The 19,400-nt window shown below is 38.4% G+C and overlaps 1 protein-coding gene across 2 annotated transcripts in view; it reads left to right on the top strand.

Moving 5' to 3' along the window:
- ADGRL4 (adhesion G protein-coupled receptor L4) overlaps window positions 1–19,400 on the top strand; it is a 129,820-nt gene that overhangs the window by 58,342 nt on the left and 52,078 nt on the right. Inside the window, exon 3 of one of the 2 annotated variants that reach the window (XM_082615682.1) lies at window positions 12,998–13,150. The exons of the other annotated variant lie outside the window; for it this stretch is intronic. Within the exon in view, the coding sequence (XP_082471808.1) occupies window positions 12,998–13,150 (153 nt within the window). The remainder of the gene's footprint in view (window positions 1–12,997; window positions 13,151–19,400) is intronic. 2 annotated transcript variants of the gene reach the window in all.

The following is a 19,400-nucleotide window of genomic DNA, read 5'->3' as shown; positions in this document are numbered from 1 at the left end:
TGACCAAAATAAATAAATAAATGTAACTGAAAAAAAATACAACCTTAAAAAAAATATATAAAGATCCACATGTTAGTCATTATCCAGATGACACAGTTTTCAGTTCATGCCTAATCTAGGTGAATCCTACCCACTTTCCTTTCTCTCCCCAGATCACTGACTTTTAACATGAAAATATTTCTGATCTAGCCCACCTACTCCCTTTCTCCTTGACTCTGTTTTGTTAGTTTTTCATGTCTTACAATGTTTTAGCAGGTCTACCTGATCTTAGCTAATTTTCCTTATATTTCAAAAATTGTTTTGAAATTCAAGTCCAATCAGATTTCTCCACTACATAAAATCTGGTGATGGCCATCCTTTACCCACTGAATTTAGTCTGAAATTCTTAGCAAGTGTTTTCCCAGTTTAGACCATATCTGTCTGCGTAGATTCTGGCCCTACAGCCTCTACCTTCATGACCGGTGTTCCACAATATAGTTCTCCTCTAAAGTATGATGCTTCTGCAGGCTTCAGGCATTTGGGTGTGTTCTTTACTTTGTCTGAATGGATCATTGGGGGCCCTTTTTTTTGTCTGAATTCTTCTTATACTTCAGTGCCTGGCTCAAGCATCTCTTCCTTTTCTAAACCTTATGTGTGAATAACCTTCTCCCTTTTATCCTGAAAACTTGCTGAGGAAACCATCTCTTCTCTGAGTTACTAGAGTACCGGTAAACACCTCATTTATTTGTTATACACACCACATCCTAATAATTTGGGTTTTTGTCTGTCTTCTTCAGCAGCCATGCATCCTGTTATGTTACAGGTTGTGTGTATGTCTTTGTTCTTGTAGTGCTCAACCTGGTGTGTTAGGCTTGGGGCAGTAAGAATTTTTGCTGAAGGAATGCTGAATATTTCTCCTTATTAACATTTTTTGATAATTTTTTAAATAATTTACCTTCTCTTTAATGGTGTTATAATGAATTTTTCAAGTGACATCCTAATCTAAATATTTATTTTATAATCCCACAAGAAGTATTAAATATAGAGTCACAGAGAGTGGGTAACATAACTGATAAATTGATTTAAACAATGGAAATAAGAACACAAAAGAAGCAGACATATGTTTTCCTATATTGTACCCATTCAAAGAAACTTTCTCCTTGAAATTTAATTATTATGGAGTTAGACACTGGGAAGTTTAAAGCTATTTAAATAATTCAGATTTATATATTACTTCAGAAAGATAATTTTTTGCCTATCTCTACTATCTTGGGGGGACAGAGGCAGTTACTTTCAGATAAGTGGTATTTCAAGGAACAAGATTGGAGTCAGACCATTTAGGGAATTTGCCTATATTGTATATCCAGTCCAGAAGATTGGGAGATAGATAAGAATATGTTTTTATTTCCAAATTCTTGATAAGGAAGCTAAGAGGTCAAGTGTTCAAAACTACATAGCAGGGAGAAACACAAAAATCAGAGCCAATCTTTGTTTTTTCCTTCCAGTTAATGTGTTACCCAAGACTTAAAAATATGTTGGAGTCAAACACCATATTGATACATTAATTTGTTTTTAGAAACACAATCAGGTGATATAAAGTGGCTCATTTTCTTAGACTCGACCAATAACTCAGACCTAGTGAATTATTTTCCTCAGTATTTTTGCATATCATTTTTGCAGCTATAGACCACAGGGATACAATCTTCATCATTCTCTGTATTACCAATAACTGATCTGAGAGCACAATTTCTTTTAAAATTAATATAAACTTCTCCCAGTATGCAGTGAAGGGAGTCAAATTTTGAAATAAAGATTGAAACTTTTATTTTAATAAGAACTCAATTACATGCTCCTATGTTAACTTGCTTTAGAATGTGAACTCTGACAGCAGGGCACAGATCCTGACTTTCTGATTAATTTTTACTTATTTCCCAGTGTAGACATACTCACATTTGGGAACTGGGAAACTCCATAAATATTTGAGTAACTGAATGATTGAATCAAACCCAAAGTGTGTGAAATATTTTTCTTTAACTTGATTTAGGTTCTTGTGTGTCAATTTGTGAGATACTCTCAGGTAATTTTAATAAACTGGTCTAATTTATTTTGAATGCATACATAGACATATATGTTTGCTTTCTCAGTATATATGTGCATATAGTCATAAAGAGTTGCATAATATCTCTGCATACAGAATAGATAAATTAATAATACACACATGTTAATAAAGTATTAACTCTTCAACATTTTATATAATGGCCATTCATAATTTCTCTTACTTGATTATCATGTTTTCAGCAATTTCCCTTAACTCCTCCAAAATTTATACACTTTAACTTAGGGGTGACAAATGCCTAACCAAATGCTAAATGTGAAAAAAAGTTTTAAATATGTTTTTCAAATTTAAAAAATTTGAAATCCTCTAAGTGAGGTATGTACTTCCTTATATCATAAGCCACACCACCTTCTATTGTCTGACACTTGGTGGAGTCAGACTTTAAGTTACCCTCCTGCCTGGCCTAAACAACCTTTTTGAGAGCTCAACCTTTGCACTTACATGTCTCTAAGTAGTTGGCCTCTAAGGGGAGCTCAAAACTCTTCTCTTGATGCTCTACCTTTCTACTCATCCAAGAATAAATCAGGTCACATGCTGGGAATTAGAACTTTCAAAGGGACAAGGGATTGAACCCAAAAGAGGTTCCCGTGGGAAAGTGAAAAGAGACCTGATGCCATAACATGAAAAAATATAAGGTGAGAGGCTTGGCCTAGCTTTGCTCTAGACATTGGAGAAAATGATCTTTCTTCTTGTGGACTGACCAGTTTTCTCATGAACTGGTTTTTCCAAGCAATTGAAACGGTCTTGTGCCAAAAGTAGAGTCTGGGTCCCTGAACCATTGTGGGAGAAGCCACACCATCGACCTGAACATTAACCTTGGCCTCTGACTAAAGCAGCAAATAATCTTTTATTGTGCTGAATCACTACATGTTGGGATATATTTGTAGCAGTTGGCCTATTATAATTAATGTAATAAGTGAAAGTGATAGAACATATAAATATTAAAATAAAATTATGGAATAGAGCTGTATAGGTTGAATATATTGAAAGGATAGGATTTGCAAATCTTACCTGACTGCCCATAGTAATCATTAAAAAAAAAAAAAAAAAAGGAGAGGAATTCACCTCTAGTTGTCTGTCATATATTAACTTCTATACTTATACCTATAATGTTTCAAAATGATTAAGTGGAAATAAATTTTACATTAGAGATAGAATACAAATAGTTTCTATTTTCCTTCTGAAATCTCTACCTCAATATCTTTTCTTCTCTTAAAATAGACCCATAATCCATTAGATACATTCTTATCTTATATATTTGCTTTTTAAAATGATTCTCACAGAGGCAGCAGGATGCAACAGTTAAGAGGTCAGGCTTTGGACCAAACTATTTGGCTCTGTAATTAAGTGGCTGTTTGACCTTGACAAGTTACATTTCCTCTCTATGGCTTATTGTCCTCATCAGTTAAGAGAATAACAATGGTACCTGCTTCCTAGAACTTATGTAAGGATTAAGTGAATTAGTATTTATATAACATTTAGGAAAATCTCCAACCCCTAGTTATCAATATACATGTTCAGTAAGCTGTGTTTAAATAAAATGTTATACAAATCATCCTTTTAAAATAAATTAACCTTGGTTTGATTAAAATGGAGAATAGAAATTCAAGACATTTTCCAAACTCAACTCGTACCACTATCCCCCTATAATTTCTCCCTATGTCCCTGATTAGGGTTCCTTCTACCTTCAGAAACATCTCAATCACCCTTAGGCTTGCATGTTTGCCCAAAATGTTGCTTTCCTCTAGTGATTTCCTTCTCTCTGTCTAACCAATACTTATCTACCTTAAATTAGCCAGTTTGGGTCTGTTAGTTTCCTAGGGCTGTGCTAAGAAACTAGCACAAACGTGGTGGCTGGAAACAACACAGATTTGTTCTCTCACAGTTCTAGAGGTCAGAAGTCTGAAATCCAGGGGTTGGAAGGTCCATGCTCCCTTCAAAGGGTCTAGGACAGAATCTTTGCTTATGCCTTTCTAGCTTCTAGTGGTTGTTAGGTGTCCTCGGCTTTCCTTGGCTTGTAGCTGCATCACTTCAGTTTCTGGCTCTGTCTTCACATCGTCTTCTCCTCTGTGGCTCCATGTTTGAATTTCCTACATAGTATAAGGACACCACTCTTGGGGCGCTGCTAATTTAGAATGACCTCATCTTAACTTGATTATATCTGCAAAGGTCCTGTTTCCCAATAAGCTCACAGACACTGGGGATTTGGACTTGCGTATATCTTTTTGGGAGACACAGTTCAGCCCACAGGAGGATCTAATGTCTCCTCCAGCCCCTCATAATCACTTCTGAGAGACACTTGTTTTCTATTTCATTTATTTGACAGATAATATAAATCTGCTTTCTGATTTTTAAAAAAGGTTTATGAACCTATATATATCTTTTCTGATAAATTACAATATAAGAGTATAAGAGTAAGGACCATGGATCATCATGTAATTTTTTTTTTGTATTTGTGTACTCTTCCATATACAGTACAATACATATGATAATGAATAAACACATTAATGAATAAATGAAGAGATGCAAACCTGGTAACACAAAATCCTTCTGGGGAGTAAGTGACAAAAATAAATGGCACATGATTAGAGTATATCAATGTGTAATCTCTGATTTTTCATTTTTAACTTATGGTATGCTTTTGACTGATTATAAGGAGTATTATAATTTCACAAATAAGATATTCATTGACATTATAATCATTAAATACATGTAAAAATTTGAAAAATAATCCAATATAGATTCAATAGCTATGTTTAGTGTTTTTGAAGTAAGAGATTCTATTTTGCTTTTGCAACTGCAAAGGTTTCACATTTAAACAAGAATAACCAAGTATGGAATGTGGATTCTTCTTTTTAAATTAATTAATTAATTTATTTATTTATTTATTTGGCTGTGTCAGGTCTTAGTTGCAGCACGCTGGCTCTTCATTGCAGCATGCAGGCTTCTCTCTAGTTGTGGCACACGGGTTCTAGAGTGTGTGGGCTTAGTTGCCCCACAGCATGTGGGAGTTCAGTTCCCCAACCAAGGGTCAAACCCACATCCCCTGCATTGGAAGGCGGATTCTTAAGCACTGGACCACCAAGGAAGTACCTGGAATGTGGATTCTTCTTCTTATTTTTTTTTATTAGTTTCTGCTTTATAAAAAAGTGAATCAGTCATACATATACACCTGTTCCCACATCCCTTCCCTCATGCATCTCCCTCCCTCCCACCCTCCCCATCCCACCCCTCCAGGCGGTCACAAAGCACTGAGCTGATCTCCCTGTGCTCTGCGGCTGCTTCCCACTAGCTATCTACCTTATGTTTGGTAGTGTATATATGTCCATGCCTCTCTTTCACTTTGTCACAGCTTACCCTTCCCCCTCCCCATATCCTCAAGTCCATTCTCAAGTAGGTCTGTGTCTTTATTTCCGTTTTACCCCTAGGTTCTTCATGACACTTTTTTTAAATTCCATATATATGTGTTATTTGTCTTTCTCTTTCTGACTTACTTCACTCTGTATGACAGACTCTAGGTCTATCCACCTCATTACAAATAGCTCAGTTTCGTTTCTTTTTATGGCTGAGTAATATTCCATTGTATATATGTGCCACATCTTCTTTATCCATTCATCCGATGATGGACACTTAGGTTGTTTCCATCTCCGGGCTATTGTGAATAGAGCTGCAATGAACATTTTGGTACACGTCTCTTTTTGAATTATGGTTTTCTCAGGGTATATGCCTAGTAGTGGGATTGCTGGGTCATATGGTAGTTCTATTTGTAGTTTTTAAGGAACCGCCATACTGTTCTCCATAGTGGCTGTACCAATTCACATTCCCACCAGCAGTGCAAGAGTGTTCCCTTTTCTCCACACCCTCTCCACCATTTATTGTTTCTAGATTTCTTGATGATGGCCATTCTGACTGGTGTGAGATGATATCTCATTGTAGTTTTGATTTGCATTTCTCTAATGATTAATGATGTTGAGCATTCTTTCATGTGTTTGTTGGAAGTCTGTATATCTTCTTTGGAGAAATGCCTATATAAGTCTTTTGCCCATTTTTGGATTGGATTGTTTGTTTTTTTGCTATTGAGCTGCAAGAGCTGCTTATAAATTTTGGAGATTAATCCTTTGTCAGTTGCTTCATTTGCAAATATTTTCTCCCATTCTGAGGGTTGTCTTTTGGTCTTGTTTATGGTTTCCTTTGCTGTGCAAAAGCTTTGAAGTTTCATTAGGTCCCATTTGTTTCTCTTTGTTTTTATTTCCATTTCTCTAGGAGGTGGGTCCAAAAGGATCTTGCTGTGATTTATGTCATAGAGTGTTCTGCCTATGTTTTCCTCTAAGAGTTTGATAGTTTCTGGCCTTACATTTAGGTCTTTAATCCATTTTGAGCTTATTTTTGTGTATGGTGTTAGGGAATGATCTAATCTCATACTTTTACATGTCCCTATCCAGTTTTCCCAGCACCACTTATTGAAGAGGTTGTCCTTTCTCCACTGTACATTCCTGCCTCCTTTATCAAAGATAAGTTAACCATATGCGTGTGGGTTTATCTCTGGGCTTTCTATCCTGTTCCATTGATCTATCTTTCTGTTTTTGTGCCAGTACCACACTGTCTTAATTACTGTAGTTTTGTAGTATAGTCTGAAGTCAGGGAGCCTGATTCCTCCAGCTCCGTTTTTCATTCTCAAGATTGCTTTGGCTATTCAGGTCTTTTGTTTTTCCAAACAAATTTTGAAATTTTTTGTTCTAGTTCTGTGAAAAATGCCAGTGGTAGTTTGATAGGGATTGCATTGAATCTGTAGATTGCTTTAGGTAGTAGAGTCGTTTTCACAATATTGATTCTTCCAATCCAGGAGCATGGTATATCTCTCCATCTATTTGTATCATCTTTAATTTCTTTCATCAGTGTCTTATAATTTTCTGCATATAGGTCTTTTGTCTCCTTAGGTAGGTTTATTCCTAGATATTTTATTCTTTTTGTTGCAATGGTAAATGGGAGTGTTTTCTTGATTTCATTTTCAGATTTTTCACCATTAGTGTACAGGAATGCCAGAGATTTCTGTGCATTAATTTTGTATCCTGCTACTTTACCAAATTCATTGATTAGCTCTAGTAGTTTTCTGGTAGCATCTTTAGGATTCTCTATGTATAGTATCATGTCATCTGCAAACAGTGACAGCTTTACTTCTTCTTTTCCAATTTGGATTCATTATTCCCTTTTCTTCTCTGATTGCTGTGGCTAAAACTTCCAAAACTAGGTTGAATAAGAGTGATGAGAGTGGGCAGACTTGTGTTGTTCCTGATCTTAGTGGAAATGGTTTCAGTTTTTCAACATTGAGGTTGATGTTGGCTGTGGGTTTGTCATATATGGCCTTTATTATGTTGAGGAAAGTTCCCTCTATGCCTACTTTCTGCAGGGTTTTTATCATAAATTTGTGTTGAATTTCGTCGAAAGCTTTCTCTGCATCTATTGAGATGATCATATGGTTTTTCTCCTTCAATTTGTTAATATGGTGTATCACATTGATTGATTTGCATATATTGAAGAATCCTTGCATTCCTGGAATAAACTCCACTTGATCATGGTGTATGATCCTTTTAATGTGCTGTTGGATTCTGTTTGCTAGTATTTTGTTGAGGATTTTTGCATCTATGTTCATCAGTGATATTGGCCTGTAGTTTTCTTTCTTTGTGACATCCTTGCCTGGTTTTGGTATCAAGGTGATGGTGGCCTCGTAGAATGAGTTTGGGAGTTTTCCTTCCTCTGAAATTGTTTGGGAGAGTTTGAGAAGGATGTGTGTTAGGTCTTCTCTAAATGTTTGATAGAATTCGCCTGTGAAGCCCTCTGATCCTGGGCTTTTGTTTGTTGGAAGATTTTTAATCACAGTTTCAATTTCAGTGCTTGTGATTGGTCTATTCACATTTTCTATTTCTTCCTGATTCAGTCTTGGCAGGTTGTGCATTTCTAAGAATTTGTCCATTTCTTCCAGGTTGTCCATTTTATTGGCATAGAGTTGCTTGTAGTTATCTCTCATGATCTTTTGTATTTCTGCAGTGTCAGGTGTTACTTCTCCTTTTTCATTTCTAATTCTATTGATTTGAGTCTTCTCCCTTTTTTTCTTGATGAGTCTGGCTAATGGTTTGTCAATTTTGTTTATCTTCTCAAAGAACCAGCTTTTAGTTTTATTGATCTTTGCTATCATTTCCTTCATTTCTTTTTCATTTATTTCTGATCTGATCTTTATGATTTCTTTCCTTCTTCTAACTTTGGGGTTTTTTGTTCTTCTTTCTCTAATTGCTTTAGGTGCAGCATCAGGTTATTTACTTGAGATGTTTCCTGTTTCTTAAGGTGGGATTGTATTGCTATAAACTTCCCCCATAGAACTGCTTTTGCTGCGTCTCATTGGTTTTGGGGCATCATGTCTCCATTGCCATTTGTTTCTAGGTATTTTTTTTATTTCCTCTTTGATTTCTTCAGTGATCACTTCATTATTGAGTAGTGTATTGTTTAGCCTCCATGTGTTTGTATTTTTTACAGATCTTTTCCTGTAATTGATATCTAGTCTCATAGCATTGTGGTCGGAAAAAATACTTGATACAATTTCAGTTTTCTTAAATTTACCAAGGCTTGATTTGTGGCCCAATATATGATCTATCCTGGAGAATGTTTCATGAGCACTTGAGAAAAATGTGTATTCTGTTGATTTTGGATGGAATGTCCCATAAATATCAGTTACGTCCATCTTGTTTAATGTATCATTTAAAGCTTGTGTTTCCTTATTTATTTTCATTTTGGATGATCTGCCCATTGGTGAAAGTGGGGTGTTAAAGTCCCCTACTATGAGTGTATTACTGTCGATTTCTCCTTTTATGGCTGTTAGTATTTGCCTTATGTATTGAGGTGCTCCTATGTTGGGTGCATAAATATTTACAATTGTTATATCTTCTTCTTGGATCGATCTCGTGATCATTATATAGTGTCCTTCTTTGTCTCTTCTAGTAGTCTTTATTTTTAAGTATATTTTGTCTGATATGAGAATTGCTACTCCAGCTTTCTTTTGATTTCCATTTGCATGGAATATCTTTTTCCATCCCCTTACTTTCAATCTGTATGTGTCTCTAGGTCTGAAGTGGGTCTCTTGTAGACAGCATATATATGGGTCTTGTTTTTGTATCCATTCAGCCAATCTGTGTCTTTTGGTGGGAGCATTTAGTCCATTTACATCTAAGGTAATTATTGATATGTATGTTCCTATTCCCATTTCCTTAATTGCTTTGGGTTCGTTATTGTAGGTATATTCCTTCTGTTGTGTTTCTTGCCCTGAGAAGTTCCTTTAGAATTTGTTGTAAAGCTGGTTTGGTGGTGCTGAACTCTCTCAGCTTTTCCTTGTCTGTAAAGGTTTTAATTTCTCCATCAAATCTGAATGAGATCCTTGCTGGGTAGAGTGATCTTGGTTGCAGGTTTCTCTCCTTCAACACTTTGATTATGTCCTGCCACTCCCTTCTGGCTTGTAGAGTTTCTGCTGAGAGATCAGCTGTTAACCTGATGGGGATTCCCTTGTGTGTTATTTGTTTTTTTTTTTTTCCCTTGCTGCTTTTAATATGATTTCTTTGTTTTTAATTTTTGACAGTTTGATTAATATGTGTCTTGGCGTATTTCTCCTTGGATTTATTCTGTATGGGACTCTCTGTGCCTCCTGGACTTGATTAACTATTTCCTTTCCCATATTAGGGAAGTTTTCAACTATAATCTCTTCAAATATTTTCTCAGTCCCTTTCTTTTTCTCTTCTTATTCTGGAACCCCTATAATTCGAATGTTGGTGCATTTCATGTTGTCCCAGAGGTCTCTGAGACTATCCTCTGTTCTTTTCATTCTTTTATCTTTATTTTGCTCTGCATCAGTTATTTCCACTATTTTATCTTCCACCTCACTTATCCGTTCTTCTTCCTCAGTTATTCTGCTATTGATCCCATCTAGAGTATTTTTCATTTCATTTATTGTGTTTTTAATCGATGCTTGATTTGTCTCTAGTTCTTCTAGGTCCTTGTTAACTGTTTCTTGCATTTTGTCTATTCTATTTCCAAGATTTTGGATCATGGAAATAGAATCTTGGATCATCTTTACTATCATTATTCTGAATTCTTTTTCAGGTAAACTGCCTATTACCTCTTCATTTGTTAGATCTGGTAGGTTTTTATCTTCCTCCTTCACCTGCTGTGTGTTTTTCTGTCTTCTCATTTTGCTTATGTTCCTATGTTTGGGGTCTCCTTTTTGCAGGCTGCAGATTCGTAGTTCCCTTTGTTTTTGGTTTCTGTCCCCAGTGGCTAAGGTTTTTTCAGTAGGTTGTGTAGGCTTCCTGGTGGGGGGGACTAGTGCCTGTGTTCTGGTGGTTGAAGCTCGATCTTGTCTTTCTGGTGGACAGGTCCACGTCTGGTGGTATGTTTTGGGGTGCCTGTGGTCTTATTATGTTTTTAGGCAGCCTCTGTGCTAATGGGTGGGGTTGTGTTCCTGCCTTGCTAGTTGCTTGGCATAGGGTGACCAACACTGTAGCTTGCTGGTCGTTGAGTGAAGCTGGTTGCTGGTGTTGAGATGGAGATCTCTGGGAGATTTTTGCCGCTTGATATTATGTGGAGGTGGGCGGTCTCTTGTGGACCCGTGTCCTGAAGTTGGCTCTCCCACTTCAGAGCCACAGTGCTGACTACTGGTTGCAGCACCAAGAGCCTTTCATCTACCCAGCTCAGAATACAAGGGAGAAAAAGTAGAAAGAAAGAATTAGTAGAAGAAAGAAAGAGAGAGAGAAAGAAAGAAAGGAAGAAGGAAAGAAAGGAAGGAAGAAAGAAAGAAAGGAGGCAGGGAGGGAGGAAGGATGGAAAGAAAGAAAGAAAGAAAGGAGGGAGGGAGGAAGGAAAGAAAAAGAAAGAGTGAATGGAAGAAGGGAGGGAGGGAGGGAGGAAGGAAAGAAAGAGAAAGAAAGACGGGAGGGAGGGAGGAAAGAAAAAGAAAGAGTGAAAGGAAGAAGGGTGGGAGGGAGGGACGAAGGAAAGAAAGACAGACAGGAGGGAGGGAGGGAGGGAGGAAGGAAAGAAAAAGAAAGAGTGAAAGGAAGAAGGGAGGAAGGGAGGGAGGAAGGAAAGAAAGAGAAAGAAGGAAAGGAGGGGCGGAGGGAGGGAGGGAGGACGGGAAGGTAGGAAAAAAAGAAAGAGCAGGTAAAGTAAAATAGAATAAAGTATAAAATATAGTAGCGTTATTAAAATTAAAAAGTAATTATTGAAAAAAAAACGGACAGATAGAACCCTGGAACATATGGTGGAAGCAAAGCTATACAGAGAAAATCTCACACAGAAGCTTATACATACACATTCACAAAAAGAGAGCAGGGTGAAAAATCGAAAATCTTGCTCTCTAAGTCCACCTCCTCAATTTGGGATAATTCGTTGTAAAAAGAGGAACAGGGGGAAAAGTCTGAAATCTTGGTCTCAAAGTCCACTTCCTTAATTTGGGATAATTCGTTGTAAAAAGAGGAAAACGGGGAAAAGTCTTAAATCTTGTCCTCAAATCCACCTCCTCAATTTAGGATGATTCGCTGTCTATTCATGCACTCCACAGACGCAGGGCACATCAAGTGGACCGTGGAGCTTTAATCCGCTGCCTCCGAGGCTGCACAGAGAGATTTCCCTGTCTCTTCTCTGCTCTCACAGCTCCCGGGTCTCAGCCTTGGACCTGGCCCCGCCTCTGCACGTAGGTCGCCGGAGGGCGTCCGTTCTTCGCTCAGACAGGATGGGTTTAAAGGAGCCGCTGATTCGGGGGCTCTGGCTCACTCAGGCAGAGAGGAGGGAGGGGCGCGCAGTGTGGGGCGGGCCTGCGGCGGCAGAGGCCGGCGTAACGTTGCACCAGCCCGAGGCGCTCTGTGCACTTTCCCGGGAAAGCCGTCCCTGGGTCCCGGGACCCCGGCAGTGGCGGGGTGCACAGGCCCCCCGGAAGGCGGGGTGGACAGTGACCTGCGCTCGCACACAGGCCTTGTGCTGGTGGCGGCAGCAGCCCCCAGCATCCCACGCCCGTCTCCGGGGTCCGCGCCTTCAGCTGCGGCTCGCGCCCGTCTCTGGTGCTTCTTTGAGCAGCTCTCTTAATGCCCTCTCCTCGCGCACCAGGAAACAAAAGGGAGGAAAAAGTCTCTTGCCTCTTCGGCAGCTCCAGACTTTTTCCCCGGACTCCCTCCGGGATAGCCGTGGTGCACTAACCCCTTCAGGCTCTCTTCCTGCCGCCAGCCCCAGTCCTCTCCCTGCGCTCCGACTGAAACCCGATACCCGAGCCTCAGCTCCCCGCCCCGCCCGCCCCGGCGGCCGAGCAGACAAGCCTCTCGGGCTGGTGTGTGCCTGAGGGCGCTGATCCTCTGTGCTGGAATCTCTCCGCTTTGCCCTCCACACCCCTGTTGCTGTGCTCTCCTCCGCTACTCCGAAGCTTTCCCCCTCCGCCACCTGCAGTCTCCGCCCGCGAAGGGGCTTCTAGTGTGTAGAAACCTTTCCTCCTTCACGGCTCCCTCCCACTGGTGCAGGTCCTGTCCCTATCCTTTTGTCTCTGTTTATTATTTTTTCTTTTGCCCTATCCAGGTATGTGGGGAGTTTCTTGACTTTTGGGGGGTCTGAGGTCTTCTGTCAGCGTTCAGTAGGTGTTCTGTAGGAGTTGTTCCACGTGTAGATGAATTTCTGATGTATCTGTGGGGAGGAAGGTGATCTCCGCGTCTTACTCTTCCGCCATCTACCTCCGGCTCTGGATTCTTATTATTAACTTTTCTTAGAAATAAACATCACATACCTTAAACTATTTAACAGGCAAAATTCCCCAAAACTGATGGAAACCAGGAATTCATCTCAATTATATAAAAATAATGTTTTAAATTGATATGTCCACAGATGATAATGAGTGTGGAAATTTAACGCAGTCCTGTGGTGAAAATGCTAACTGCACGAACACAGAAGGAAGTTACTACTGTATGTGTGCACCTGGTTTCAGATCCAGCAGTAACCAAGACAAGTTTATTACTAATGATGGAACCATCTGCATAGGTAAATTCAACTGTCTAACTTAAAATTTGTACCTATCTCTTATTGCTTATACCTCCAGAGATTAAATAATATTCAAACCAAATTCTGTCAGTCCTTGGTTGTACCCCGTTGTTAATACTATCAAAAATTTCATTAATTCCCTTAATTCTCCAGTATGGTGTCAGTTACTATGGTATATTTTTCAAGGGTATAAGAAAAAGAGATTTTTTTTTTGAGAATATCAACCAGTTTACAAATAAATAAATAAATAAATCGTGAAGTTATGAGATCTAGCATGGTGGCAAGCAGCAGAATAAATGTTACACTTTAAAGTAATATATTCACTCTAGAAAATTATCATTGGTATCACCAGATATTGATGCTTATATAAATATGAACTCTGAGATGGGCCCTACATTTTCCTAGAAAGTGTTCAGGAAAGCATTACTTGTGAAAAAATTGTCCTAGTGCTTTTACTGCTGCCTGCCAAAAGTTTGTCACACATAAGATCTGCATTCTGTTTTTCTAAACACTAGAGTCCTATTTAGAAAATCATCTCAGATTCACTAAAATGTCTTCTGGAGGGTTATTAATTTCAATTCAATCCCTAAGTGAAATATTGTGAGTCTGAAGAGAGTATCTAGATTTTTTTTAATGTACTTCTGTTGTATTTTGGTCACACACTTGATTTATCAAATCCTATAGTTTGAGAAAAAATAATTGCATAGAAATTTCAGAGACAAATTCTCTGGAGCCAAAGACTTTAACTTTGAAAATAAATTATGAATCATCTTAATCATGGTTTCTAAGAAATTATCCAGTTTACCAACAGCTAGTATAATTATGATTGATAATAATCTACCAAATTAACAGATGAACCAAGGCCCTGAGAGTTAATTACATAACCAAGGGTAGATATGAGACTTGAACCCAGGACTGTACATGCAACATGGGCAGGAGTAAGGTGCTGCTTCTACTTTCCATAATTAGAAGAACGAGAGATGTCTAAATCAATATAGATCACACTAAAGCCTTTGATGAGCTTCTAGTGAGATTATCATCAGTGAGCTAAGGAGAAGTCTGGCAATGTTATCATTAACACACATGATAGTCAGGAGATAATGTTCGAAGACAATTTATCAGTGAAATGTCTGTATCAAAGAAATTGTCTTGTGTATTTATGGTTCACAGCATTTTCTCTGCTACATAAACCAGATAGATTTTATTCTCATATTATAGCCAAGAGAAGTGAAGAGCTATTCCAGATTCACACATTTAGGATAAAGGGAAGATTAGAATCACAGTCTTGTATCTAGAAAGCCATTGGTATTTCCACAGAAGTCTTAAATGGGTGGTCATTTAAATCTCACATGAATCTGGATCATGCAAATGCAGTGGATCAACTTTACAAGGGCATAAATGAGTTAAAACATGAGAAAATAATGCTATTTCTGTTGAATTATAATTTTGTCTTTATTGTTTACAGCAAAATTTTTTATTGGATTATAGCATTACAATATATGCGAGAAATTAGAATTTTCCCAGAAAACATAGTACCGCACTCTTTGTTCTTCTCAAACCTGAACTCTTGTCTCTAGTTTTAGAATGTTATATAATGTTTGCCCACTTTATCTTTAGTAGATAAGTTCAAACTATGTAGCTGTATAAGCTTTACTAGAAAAGCTCTAGTTAATGAAGAAATGCAACTTATATCATCTTAATCACTGGAATTTAATACAATTTTAACTGTTTTCTCCATTCCCTCTTGTCTCTAGAAGACATCTGTCTTTTCATCTGATCATGTTTACTTTTAATACACCTCAGTTCACAAAGGGATATATATTTCTCTCTCTGTATTCTTTAAAACTAAAGAATTCCTGTTTAGAAAAAAATCAATCACAGATACAGAGAAAAAACACACACAAAGATAATTGAAAGCCAACATTTTACGGGGTTTTACTATATTTGTAATATAAGACTCTTTCTCCCAGTACTCAATTATTATTGAGATACTGTGGAAGGGCCCTACATTTTTGCTAATTTCCCCTTTTAGCTATTTTAAGTAATCAGTAAACAATAACTTAGATTAAAACCCAATACCCAATATTGAGTCCTTCAATTTCTACCTGTTTTGTTTGATGGATTATTCGGTGAAAAAAGTCATTCTCTGGAAAATTGTTATTTCTCACCAGTTTTGTTTCCCTTAAAGATTAAACTTTTTTCAGAATCAGAACAGCTATTTCTTTTCCTTTTTTTTTTTTCCTAGTCCTATAGTAATTTTCCTTGTGCACTGTGATAATCCTCAGGGAATTTGAACAGAAAACCATAATTCTATTTCCTTTTTACATTACTGTATCACCTTGTAGTATATTGTTTCTGATTTGAAAGTTTAGCTGATCCTTAAATTTGACATGTCTGGTAATTATAGTCATTAAGAACCTCTATAAAAACATAATGAGGAGGAACCAAGATGGCAGAGTAGAAGGACATGCTCTCACTCCCTCTTGCAAGGACACCAGAATCACAACTAGCTTCTGGACAATCATCGACAGGAAGACACTGGAACTCACCAAAAAAGATACCCCACATCCAAACACAAAGGAAAAGCCACAATGAGATGGTAGGAGGGGTGTAATCACAGTAAAATCAAATCCCATAACTGGTGGGTGGGTGACTCACAGACTGGCGAACACTTATACTACAGAAGTTCACCCACTGGAGTGAAGGTTCTTAGCCCCACGCGAGGCTTCCCAACCTGGGGGTCTGGCAATGGGAGGAGGAATTCCTAGAGAATCAGATTTGAAGCCTAGTGGGAATTGATTGCAGGACTTTGACAGGACTGGGGGAAACAGAGACTCCACTCTTGGAGGGCACACACAAAGTAGTGTGTGCATTGGGACTCAGGGGAAGGAGCAGTGACCCCATATGAGACTGAACCAGACCTACCTGCTAGTGTTGGAGGGTCTCCTGCAGAGGCGGAGGATGGCTGTGGCTCACCGTGGGGACAAGGACACTGGCAGCAGAAGATCTGGGAAGTACTCCTTGGCGTGAGTCCTCCCAGAGTCTGCCATTAGCCCCACCAAAGAGCCCAGATAGGCTCCAGTGTTGGGTTGCCTCAGGCCAAACAACCAACAGGGAGGGAACCCAGTCCCAGCCATCAAGAGTCAAGTGGATTAAAGTTTTACTGACCTCTGCCCACCAGAACAACAGCTCTACCCACCACCAGTCCCTCCCATCAAGACTCTTAGATAGCCTCATGCAGCAGAGGACAGACAGAAGAAGCAAGAAGAACTACATTCCTGCAGCCTGTGGAACAAAAACCACATTCACAGAAAGATAGGCAAGATGAAAAGGCAGAGGGCTATATACCAGATGAAGGAACAAGATAAAACCCCAGAAAAACAACTAAATGAAGTGGAGATAGGCAACCTTCCAGAAAAAGAATTCAGAATAATGATAGTGAAGATGATCCAGGACCTCAGAAAAAGAATGGAGGCAAATATCGAGAAGATGCAAGAAATGTTTAACAAAGACCTAGAAGAATTAAAGAACAAACAAACAGAGATAAACAATACAATAACTGAAATGAAAACTACACTAGGGGCTTCCCTGGTGGCGCAGTGGTTGAGAGTCCGCCTGCCAATGCCAGACACACGGGTTCGAGCCCTGGTCTGGGAGGATCCCACATGCCACGGAGCGGCTGGCCCCGTGAGCCACAATTACTGAGCCTGCGCGTCTGGAGCCTGTGCTCTGCAACGGGAAAGGCTGCGATGGTGAGAGGCCTGCACACCGCGATGAGGAGTGGCCCCCACTTGCCACAACTAGAGAAAGCCCTCGCACAGAAACGAAGACCCAACAGAGCCATAAATTTAAAAAGAAAAAAAAAAAGAGCTGGTGACACGTACATGCTCCAAGACAGCGCGAATTGGAGAAAAAACAAACAAACAAACAAACCTCAGTAGGTTACCAGAGTAATTCAATGTAAACTACAAATAAAGGATAATTGAAAAAAAAAACTACACTAGAAGGAATCAATAGCAGAATAACTGAGGCAGAAGAACAGATAACTGACTTGGAAGACAGAATGGTGGAATTCACTGCTGCAGAACAGAATGAAGAAAAAAGAATGAAAAGAAATGAAGACAGCCTAAGAGACCTCTGGGACAACATTAAATGCAACAACATTTGCATTATAAGGGTCCCAGAAGAAGAAGAAGCGAGAGAAAGGACCAGCGAAAATATTTGATGAGATTATAGTAGAAAACTTCCCTAACATGGGAAGGGAAATAGTCACCCAAGTCCAGGAAGCACAGCAAGTCCCATACAGGATAAACCCAAGGAGAAACACGCCGAGACACATAGTAATCAAATTTGCAAAAATTAAAGACAAAGAAAAATTATTGAAAGCAGCAAGGGAAAAATGACAAATAACATACAAGGGAACTCCCATAAGGTTAACAGCTGATTTCTCAGAAGAAACTCTACAAGCCAGAAGGGAGTGGCATGATATACTTAAAGTGATGAAAGGAAGAACCTACAACCAAGATTACTCTACCCGGCAAAGATCTCATTCAGATTCCATGGAGAAATCAAAGCTTTACAGACCAGCAAAAGCTAAGAGAGTTCAGCACCACCAAACCAGCTCTACAACAAATGCAAAAGGAACGTCTCTAAGTGGGAAACACAAGAGAAGAAAAGGACCTACAAAAACAAACCCAACACAATTAAGAAAATGGTCATAGGAACATACATATTGATAATTACCTTAAACGTGAATAGATTAAATGCTCCAATCAAAAGACACAGGCTTGCTGAATGGATACAAAAACAAGACCCATATATATGCTGTCTACAGGAGACCCACTTCAGACCTAGGGACACATACAGACTGAAAGTGAGGGGATGGAAAAAGATATTCCATGCAAATGGAAATCAAAAGAAAGCTGGAGTAGCTATACAAATATCAGATAAAATAGACTTTAAAATAAAGAATGTTACAAGAGACAAGGAAGGACACTACATAATGATCAAGGGATCAATCCAAGAAGAAGATATAACAATTATAAATATATATGCACCCAACATAGGAGCACCTCAATACATAAGGCAACTGCTAACAGCTCTAAAAGAGTAACTCGACAGTAACACAATAATAGTGGGGGACTTTAACACCTCACTTACACCAATGGACAGATCATCCAAAAAGAAAGTAAATAAGGAAACAGAAGCTTTAAATGACACAATAGACCAGATAGATTTAATTGATATTTATAGGACATTCCACCCAAAAACAGCAGATTACACTTTCTTCTCAAATGCGCATGGAACATTCTCCAGGATGGATCACATCTTGGGTCACAACTCAAGCCTCAGTAAATTTAAGAAAATTGATATCATATCAAGCATCTTTTCTGACCACAATGCTATGAGATTAGAAATGAATTACAGGGAAAAAAACATAAAAAACACAAACACATGGAGGCTAAACAATATGTTACTAAATGACCAAGAGATCACTGAAGAACTCAAAAAGGAAATCAAAAAATACCTAGAGACAAATGACAGTGAAAACACGATAATCCAAAACCTATGGGATGCAGCAAAAACAGTTCTGAGAGGGAAGTTTATAGCTATACAATCCTACCTCAAGAAACAAGAAAAATCTCAAGTAAACAATCTAACCTTACACCTAAAGGAACTAGAGAAAGAAGAACAAAACAAACCCCAAAGTTAGCAGAAGGAAAGAAATCATAATGATCAGAGCAGAAATAAATAGATACAAAGAAAACAATAGCGAAGATCAATAAAACTAAAAGCTGGTTCTTTGAGAAGATAAACAAAATTGACAATTAGCCAGACTCATCAAAAAAAAGGAGAGGACTCAAATCAATAAAATTAGAAATGAAAAAGAAGTTACAACAGACACCACAGAAATACATAGCATCCTAAGAGACTACTACAAGCAACTCTATGCCAACAAAATGGACAATCTGGAAGAAATGGACAAATTCTTAGAAAGGTATAAGCTTCCAAGACTGAACCAGGAAGAAACAGAAAATATGAAAAAAACATAATGAAAAACTCCAGTACTGGGCAAGAAATGACCCTAGCAAAATTCTGTATATTTAGTCTATATTCAAATACTATTTTCCAAGGATGAGGTAATTTCATTGCAGAAGGCTTTGAGTGAGATTTAGCATCCAGCCTATTTTTCTTCTCCTTGGAATCAGAGTAAAACAGAACTTCTGGTGCCCAGCTCCCAAGAGACCTT

Source organism: Mesoplodon mirus (assembly GCF_964341445.2).
Source record: "Mesoplodon mirus genome assembly, chromosome: 3".
NCBI classification, from domain to species: Eukaryota; Metazoa; Chordata; class Mammalia; order Artiodactyla; family Ziphiidae; genus Mesoplodon; species Mesoplodon mirus.
Note: the sequence above shows the minus strand (reverse complement) of the source record. Positions and strands in the feature narration are given on the sequence as shown.